This window comes from Ylistrum balloti, unplaced genomic scaffold, assembly GCF_031769215.1.
Source record: "Ylistrum balloti isolate Yb309-2 unplaced genomic scaffold, AGI_CSIRO_Ybal_v1 Utg370328, whole genome shotgun sequence".
Classification (NCBI taxonomy): Eukaryota; Metazoa; Mollusca; class Bivalvia; order Pectinida; family Pectinidae; genus Ylistrum; species Ylistrum balloti.
In genome coordinates, this window is record NW_026782239.1 from 261,675 (window position 1) to 271,608 (window position 9,934).

General features: G+C 37.2%; 1 protein-coding gene across 1 annotated transcript in view; it reads left to right on the forward strand.

The window, feature by feature from the left end:
- The window catches only part of LOC132553431 (uncharacterized), a 29,712-nt gene extending 22,823 nt beyond the window's left edge, over positions 1–6,889 (forward strand). The window contains exons 2-4 of the mRNA XM_060217675.1: positions 574–687; positions 1,595–1,732; positions 6,579–6,889. Of these exons, the coding sequence (XP_060073658.1) occupies positions 574–687; positions 1,595–1,732; positions 6,579–6,889 (563 nt within the window). The remainder of the gene's footprint in view (positions 1–573; positions 688–1,594; positions 1,733–6,578) is intronic.
- The last annotated feature ends 3,045 nt before the right edge of the window (positions 6,890–9,934 follow it).

Here is a 9,934-nt window from a genome sequence, read left to right on the forward strand (position 1 = left end):
CCTTTGTGTTCAATCTGTGGTGTATGTCCTTTTGTGCTAACGCTACACAGCAGTACACATTCTGCACTGTATTGGCGCCGTACTTTAGTTACTATGTCTAATGTGTAGACGTTGTGGTATTGAAATTTAAAAATATCATCCGATAAATTCATCCGCCATCGGTTTTTGGATTTTCAACTGAAATGAAAAAAAGCAAAGAAATTCTTGGATCTTAAACGGATTGTAAAACACTGTAACATTCCTATAGCTGTAAAGATTCACATTTATTTCTAGAAATCCCTTATCAAAAATATATTTTCACAAAGTCGCCTTGATCGAAATCTATCGAATAGCCATTACAGGTGATAAGCTATCAGTAATTTATCGTATAACAAATAGAGACAATTTTTTAAGTACTGCTCCGAACTACCAAAATTGTCATGAATGTGTTTGGAACTGGTGTGGATATTTTTTTTTAAAGAACCTGATCTTACCAGTTTATATCTGTAAGCTTTACACATTTCATTCCTCAAAAATCACGGCAAATACCATTTCATATAACTGGTTTAAAACATACCGTTTACTTTATTACAGAGGGCGTTCGTCTGCGACTGAACCTAATGCAGGAGCGGAAGACAAAATGTGAATACCTGAGCGGTCGCGATGGACTGACTGCGCTGGATACTACACAACTGTACGCCGTACCGCGTAAGTCCTCGCAAGCCCTTTTGCAATTTCTAACATACACAAGTAAAAACAGGGAGCATGTTACCATTTTCTTTGAAATGTTGATCTTGTCAGAGGTTCATGCCGTTTTAACCGCCGAGTCTGATTCTGATTTTCTATAGCCACATGGTCATATGTCCACTACGTATATAATGGCCTTCATGATGTCATGATTGCCATTACGTCACATATGTCCTGTACATGCACGTTCACGATGACCTCGATGCTCTGTACGTCCAAAACGAATACCAAGTCACATGGCTTCGAAATCGGTGATAAGTACGAATATCAAGTCACATGACCTTTAAATCAATGACAAGAAGGCTATGTGTTCTGTATGTTTACGATGAATATTAAGTCACGTGATTTTGAAATCATTGATAAAATGTCCAACAACCTCCAAATCACACATCTTCTTGTTAATCTTTACGATATGCAATGTTTTCATCGCCACGTGATCTATACGTAATGAAAAACATCGTGTCACGTGACATGTGCTTATTTCTTTGAATGACTTTGCGATTCAGTGTTTAAAATTCAATAATGACTGGCAACTTGTCATGATTACTTCGTGGTTCAATGAATAGCAGACTGAAAATCATTCATATTGTTTCTACTCTGAAATATAAGCACGCTCCACGGTAATTAGTATAACAAATAAGTTTGGCATCATTGAAATGTATATCTATATATGCTTTATATTATGAATAAACAAATACGCCATCATAATGAGCCTGGTTGCCAGAGCTTTTTACAAGACTTTTTCAACGTGACTTTGTAGTAATCATTTGGCCCTAATGACCTTTTATGTGTTGACGGGTCGTTAAGACTAATGATAATAAAGTGATAACCAGGAATTAATATCGTGATATGTAATTTGTTGCTACAGATCTGGAGAGAGCTGCCAGTGCTTTTGCGTTGCTATGCATGTTGTCCATGGTAACGGGCCTTGTGACGGGGGGATACGGGTTATTAGGACGACAGACCCGGGTGCTCGTGCTTGCCTCGTGCTGCTCCCTTGTCGCCGGTGAGTTGTTGAGTTTGACATCATGTACGGGATCGGGTGATGTTAATGTCAGTGGGTCAGCAGTATTACAGTATTACCCGGGACATGCTTTTGTGAAAATGCGCTTCATTTGTTGTCGCTGTAGTGTATAACAAAAGTGGGCTCGAAGTACACCTCAGATTCCAGAACGTCCTTATAGTATCAAGCTAGATAGATTTGTATGCAAAAAATGACATCAATAAGTCCCTTGTGATAGTTCTTAAAAAGCTGGTCGGGATGTTCTGGGTTTCAATGGTCGGTGCAGTCGTATCGTGATGACACAGATTTTATCAGAGTGACGATGTATAGCCTCGTTTTCAACTACAGATAACAGGAGACCAGCTACTTTCTACTTTTAATAAAACTTTTATAATTTCATTCCAACGACAGAAGTGAAATACCAGCGTATTTTATTTAAGTTTATACCTTAATTCACAATAAACACGGCGATTATACAGGAAAACACATATATGATGTTTAAAGGTTGTCTGTATGTGTTGGTATTTGGATATTCCTCCGCTTCTTTATCGACTTCACATACAAGGAAGGTATATAAGTCACGTGACATGGTAGATAATACTTGTGGACCAATATGGGGATTCCCCTCCCGACATGTGTCATATTAAGTTGAAATATGATCAGAAAAGTGGTTCGTAGAGTAAATGAAAGATTTTTTTGTGGATGTTTGCGTGTGTAACGTCGTCTATAACGTTTTTACAAATTGTTGTCTGGCTGGAGCAAGGCCAGTTTTTTTTTTTCGTCTCGACCAAAGCGGCTTCATTCGCTGGCTTTCTACCTCACGCCGGCTTTGCCAATGTTGATTCGGATTCTTTTTGTCGCTCACTAACGTACGTTTTGCATTCGTAAAAAATGTGAACAACAACAACTTGATTACATATACTCGTATTCCAACTTCTCGACAATTTTAATCTTCATAGTTCCTGTCGAATTGAAAATTTCAAATGTTTTAAAAATTCATGAATATTTAGGAATATCTGTGAACTCAGACCTCCATTTCAGTGAAAAGTTAACATCTTTCATTGGCGAAGAAAAAATACACTTCTTATGAAGTTTTTTTTTTAGATTTAAAAATGTTTTAACGACTTAATAATCCTTTCAACTTCTAATCCTTTATGCTGCTATGAATAACAAAATATGCGAAGAATTTCAACACGATTATCATGAAAAGACTTTGTTTAATTTATACATAGTAAAATAAATCTGCAGAGTGATATTACTATGTAAGATACTTCAATAAACAGTTTTAAAAGTAATATTTAAAAAATAGATAAGTTGTTTTGCCTGATCTCTATACTTTGTATATTGGTGAGTAAAATGTTTCTTGTAATATCTAAAATGGACTGCTAACTTAAGTTAACAGCTAGATAAATTGTACTACTAAACTGATAAAGTAAATCACAAACTGCTAGAGAGAGCACTACCAAATACAGATAAATTGGTGAATAGATTTCTTTGCTAATAAATACTCAAACTGCTAGAGAGTTAACACTGCTAGATAAAGGTCAACTGCTAAACAGAATATCTGTGTTGACAATAAAATAAACTAACTGCTAGAGAGTTAACACTGCTAGATAAAGGTCAACTGCTAAATAGAATATCTGTGTCGATAATAAAATAAACTTAATGCTAGAGAGTTAACACTGCTAGTTAACGGTAAAAAGCTAAAGTACACATACACACACACGCGCGCGCGCACACAACCCCCCCCCCCCCACACACACACATATATATATATATATATAGAGAGAGAGAGAGAGAGAGAGAGAGAGAGAGAGAGACAGACAGACAGACAGACAGACAGACAGACAGACAGACAGACAGACAGATAGATAGAGCGTATATACCCATTGTACTATATAGAACACTGATGATAATGCTTGAGATACTTATAAAAAGTTACATTGAGTTAGATACGAATACTTTATATCGGAAGACCCTCCATAATCCGGACAACTTCGTTTCCGTCCAAAATCGTCCGGATAACGAGTTTTCCGGACTACTGGCGTCTGGATTATCGTGGGCCCACTGTACATGTATAAATATGCGTATGGTACTGTTACAGCAGGTATTGAAAGAAAAGATCGACCTTTAAGCGAGTAAAGTTATCCAAAGCATTGCACAAAGGAAACGAAGGGATGAAATATTCTATTCTTTTCCTTTGTATACAAATGTATGTATCCTAATATCACAGAAAGTCGTTAGAACATTGGATATTGTTCCCTATTCAGATGACTTCAATAACCATTGTTGTTCCCATCCAAGTGTCTGCACCAGGCAGATAGTTTAGGTCTGACATATCATGTACAGTCTCCAAGTCATACATAATTCATTCGCTTGGCACATACACCGCGTTTCCGGAATTTCAAAATGACGCATTTAGAATTCAGAATTACAATGCAGTCGATATCTGTTACTTGTTAATCAAAGAGAATTTAGAAAGAAGATTAAAAACAAAAAAATAGCATACATGAGTGACTAGGTGTCGCGCTAATTTCAGTCATAGTGACATCTGCTTCCGTCACTAAGTTACACGCAGAGACGACCCCTGCCAAGAACTCTTGCATGAAAAATCGTTTTGAAACATTCCCTTGTGTAATATGTTTAACCGTTGTCCAAAACATTGTACAATGAAGAAAATGTCGATCTGTTGCGAACACTTTTTGTCAAGAAAAGCTGATATGCATTCGTAATTGGTGAGACACTTCGATCTGAAGTCAGTGTGGTTTGTTTCAACAGTTCAACATCTGTCAGTCTGGCTGTTCTTTTAATTATATATCCGACAAGATACGCGCTAAATAAACCATTTCCAAACATGTACGTTACTAAGAAATTGTTTACATCGGTGTAGTTTTGAAAGTATCCCATATATGACTATAGTTGTTGTGTTGAAGCAGAACACAACAGACCTTTACAATATCGCGTTTATGGGCGTAACCTTCACTCCACGTTTTTTAATTTGAATAGCGGTAGATATATCAGAGACACGAAAAAAATTATTGAATTAACAGGCCAATGTACCTCCCCATCGAGGTTTTGACATTTTTTTCTATTCAATTTGGTTTTCCTCAGTAGACAGATGTACATTGCAGTTTACCACGTAATATGACTCTACCAGGAACGTTTAGTAAGTCCATGGTTCTCTTGTATCTAATTCTGAATTTATATTGAAAGCTGGTCTTCACTCGTTTAATAATGACTTGTCTTTTGGGAGTCTTATTTATCTTCTGTCTCCATATTTGTTATTCTATGTCAAAATACAAATACAAAAACCTTATTCTTTTTGTTCTTCATTAACACCATGGTAACCATTGTTAGTACTAATGCACTCTAGATCTAAAGATAACTGTCACGCCTACACACTATCAGTCATGTGTACCGAGTGAAGTGTGTACTAATTAAAGTTTATATATGGCAGATAAATTTACCTTAAATAGTCAGTGTTTTTGGCCTTGATCGATATTGTAACATACTCTGATAACCAAACAGTTAACGACGACAGACTGTGGTTGGCTATGTCAAGCGTAAAATTTACGCATTCCTACTGGCAACCTTGGGCAAGCATATACATGTGTAAGATCAGAGAGTTGGTTTGCTGATATCGTTTTTTGTTTTGTTTTGTTTTTGTTTTTGTTCTTTGTTTGTTTTTAGTTTAGTGACCATATCAATATTTTAAAAATCATATTCGTAAAATTGACCTTCGACTATTTTTAATATAAACTGCTTTTTTACGGTAACACAAATAGATGATAAAATCACGTTTGCTGGGATTAACAACAGAACCTAAACAAATTTTAATGCCGTGAGCCATTTCAGAATACAAAGGAAGTGGATATACACACTTGTTTAAGCTGTAATGTTTAAACAATGATAAATAGCCAATACTATACTACCACTTATTTGTTTTGTGACACTCAAACATTCGTGGAATTCTACATCAATAATGTTGCTCTTAATCAATCCATCGTCATCAATTTCGTTGCCCATTCGTTAGTTTCTGCCTCCTGGTATCTTATTTTTGTTTGCATGACTACAAAGTAAGCGGAAGTCATCCATAATCACGAGTCCGACATGATTTTGAAAATGTTCCTAAAACTATTTTCAATTTCTTAAACGGCCTTAATTATTGACAAGATTTTGTGTAAAGTCATATATATGTTACCTTCACATAGTTTTCGTGGTATCTGTATTTATATGTGTAAATGTATGACATGCAGAGGTCATTGTTGCAAAAATAACTTCATCCCATACATAAAGAACTGATATATCAGTATTTACAAAATACAAACTTGTTTCCACTATTTCTTAATGGGAAACGCCTCTGAATGACAGTACAGCTGGGCAAAGCTTTATTTCAACTGGAATATGGTGAAGTGGATTATACAAAAGAAAAGCAGCTACATTAGAGATCCGGTATTGTATAGTGACATTACCGTTCCCGGAATTAATGATACAGTGAAGACGAAAGGCAGCAAGGGACAAGGGTGCTGCTTACATAACAACCTTGCTCAACACTTTATCAAGCTGAATACCAACTAAGGCTCTATTTACATAAATGTGACTCATTTTAATCGTCTGCAAGTATATCTTACTCTCGGCCGTAATAATGTCAAATTATGTGAACAGGCAAGTTTGACTGAAACTATCAACAAGCGCAGTGGTGAATGAAGCTATCAAGCATATCCGAGAGAGATTCAGGGAAAGTGGGTTTCAACAATGCACTCTGCAGGTCATATCTAGAACTTTTGAAACTGATCTTCATTGCTAATTACTACTGGCTAAAATATGATGATGCTATTGTCTTCTACAGGTTTGCTGCTGACATTGGCAATAGCCCTGTTCCATGGTAAATGTCACATCCTTCGTCGGACAGAAATTCTGGCTGGCTACCTCATACCACACAAAAAAGTCATCAACGATTCGCGGACTTACAGCTTCGGCTGGTCATTTGGGCTCGCCTGGATTTGTGTATTTCTGTGTTTTACGTCATCATTTGTGTGGTTGTACAAAGCACAAGATCCACGGCATTCGCGTAGCCCAGGATCAAATTACGTCAGACATAGAACCTACACGAGTCCTGATTACGTCACGTATATGGACGAAAATGATATTTTTGAATGAAAGGTGTACTTTAAGGGTTTTTTTAAATTGCATTTTTTAATTTTTTTCTATAAATACCGAATTAATTTAACGGATGTGCAATGGGTGAGTTATTTAATAAACATAAAATGCAGTACATTCCTCTTATCACGCTTTGCACTATCACAAACGAAAATAATGAAGTAGCACTTCGGATTTTTTTTTCTCCTATGTATAGATATCTGTATTCACTTACTGGCGCATATATATTGTGTCTAATTTGCAATACCTATATAACAGTTTGTGTATAACAGCAATATTAAATCTCCATGTCCAATAATGATATTCACATTATTGAAAATGTAACACTTCACCTATATGAATAAAATTTTTCATCATATTCTATGTAAATATTATTAGATGTTGTGAAAATATTTGAAAAAAAAATACATCTATGTCCATGTCTATTTTGTAAAGCGTTTCATATGATTGAATTAAGCATAATCAAACAAGCATTCTGCATAACGTTGTATAAAGACATTTTTGTGTTTGTATGAAAAGTTACGATGCTTCGTGTAAGTTGCTCGCCGGCGTTGCTACGGTTGCGAGACTACTGTCTTATCAGGTAAGCATGTGTAGTTGAAGCAATAACTTCCGAATCAAAACATTCTAACTCTTACTGTAAATGTGTTTCAGCATTTTATCTTTCCTTTATCGTAGCTTTCACTCCTTTATTTTGCTCTGTAATTGTGACAAGTAATTGAATTTAGCTCGCTTTAAAAAATTCCTTTAATCTGACAACACAATGGCCGGGGATGTTTACCATATATCTTTTCTTCCAGACCATATTGCGTCGTTTCGAAACGAGAAAAAGCACCACCTATTGGAGGGGAATAAAACAAATGCGACCCATCAAGAAACTAATGATATTTACAGTCCTGTCCTTGGTACGCTAAGGAATAAAAGTTGTCATTTAAAACAGCTCAACCCCCAACCCCTACCCCACCATTTGGTTTTTTTTTTAATTCTGAAAAAGTTTTATATGTATATTAGAACTTGGAGTATATCACGAACAGCTACTTATACTAATCAAAGTTAGCAAATATAGTTTCGTATTTTTGTTTACCGGAAGTGAGCGAGAGAAGTAAATGCTTCCCATGATATGTTCTGTTCTCATTGTAGTTTGCAATTTTCGTATCAACGAGTACATATGTTTACTCAATTCTTACCTGTGTAGACAGTAAGAAGATATACCTTTTTTTCTGATATGGTTAACTTTTTATTTAAAAAAAAAAAATAATTAAATGTTTTTTCAGCTTATCATAAGGCAATGGAGTAATGCAAATATTGTATGTTAAGAAGCATTGAACGAGGAATATTCTATATGTCCTTGAAAAGGTCATGATTACCCATGACAATAACGAATGATGATACATTGCTGTTTTCCCTACAATCCCCTCCCCCACCTTTTGTTTTTAATTTTTTTCATTGTCTTCCACTAAAATATGCTAATAACATGTTGTTTATCTCGAATTTAGCGATATCTATCACAGTAAACACGGATCTTATAATCAGCTTGCTAGCATTGACAACAACCTTGTTTATGTATACAAGATGTTGTTTTGCTATGATTCCAGGATAATGTGTCGATAAACTCTATATTTTCTATGTACCTTGACCTTTTATGTCGTATGTTTAGTTCCTATTGTTTCTTCATGTCTATAACAATGGACCTAACACTTTTTTGTTATCGTAACTCTGCCGCCGGGTAATAGGAGTCCTACATGCTGTACACGTGCACGGTACTTATATCAGGTATACAACTGAGTAGCTGTATCCATGGTACCGGGCCGCTTTCTAAACGTGTCCCTGCTTGAGTTATATGCAGTCATGTACTTCTGTCATGTGAATTCATATGCATGGTACCGGACTGAAGTATCACTCTGTACCTGGTAGCGAGCTGTACTTCCGTCATATTGTAGCCATGTCCATGGTACCGGACCGCAGTATTACCCTATACCTGGTAGAAAGCTCTACTTTCTTCATGTGCAGCCATGTCCTGGTACCGGACCGCAGTATCACTTTGTACCATGTAGCGATCTGTACTTCCGTCACGTGTAGCCATGTCCATGGTACTGGACCGCAGTATCAACCTATACCTGGTAGCGAGCTGTACTTCCCTAATGTGTAACCATGTCCATGGTACCGGACCGCGGTATTACACTATACCCGGTAGCGAGCTGTACTTCCATCACATGTAGATATGTCCATTGTACCGGACCGCAGTAGCACCCTATACCCGGTAGCGAGCTGTACTTCCCTTATGTGCAGCCGTGTCACCATGGTACCGGACCGCAGTATTACTCTGTACCTGGTAGCGAGCTGTACTTCCGTCATATGTAGCCATGTCCATGGTACCGGACCGCAGTATCACCCTATACCTGGTAGCGAGCTGTACTTCCGTCATATGTAGCGATGTCCATGGTACCGGACTGCAGTATTACTCTGTACCCGGTAGCGAGCTGTACTTCCATCACATGTAGCTATGTCCATGGTACCGGACCGCAGTATCAGCCTATACCTGGTAGCGAGCTGTACTTCCGTCATATGTAGCGATGTCCATGGTACCGGGCCGCAGTATTACTCTATGCCCGGTAGCGAGCTGTACTTCCGTCATATGTAGCGATGTACCGGGCTGCAGTATTACTCTATACCCGGTAGCGAGCTGTACTTCCGTCATATGTAGCGATGTCCATGGTACCGGACCCCAGTATCACCCTATACCTTGTAGCGAGCTGTACTTCTGTCATATGTAGCCATGTCCACGGTACCGGGCCGTAGACCACTTTAATTATTTAAGTTATTTGTGTTTAAACTTTCCACAACATACCAGTTCGAGTATCTCTGATAGTAGTTTAGTTCAATCATACATCAACTTTCAAAGCTATGCATTCATTCAAGTTACGTGTATATGTACGAGAGGGAGAGAGAGGGGGGCAGATATCACATGCAACAATTAACGGTAAGAGAAAGCAGAGCGTATACCATGGCATTATTAAGAAAAGGGAAGAAATGTTTATCGTAGTA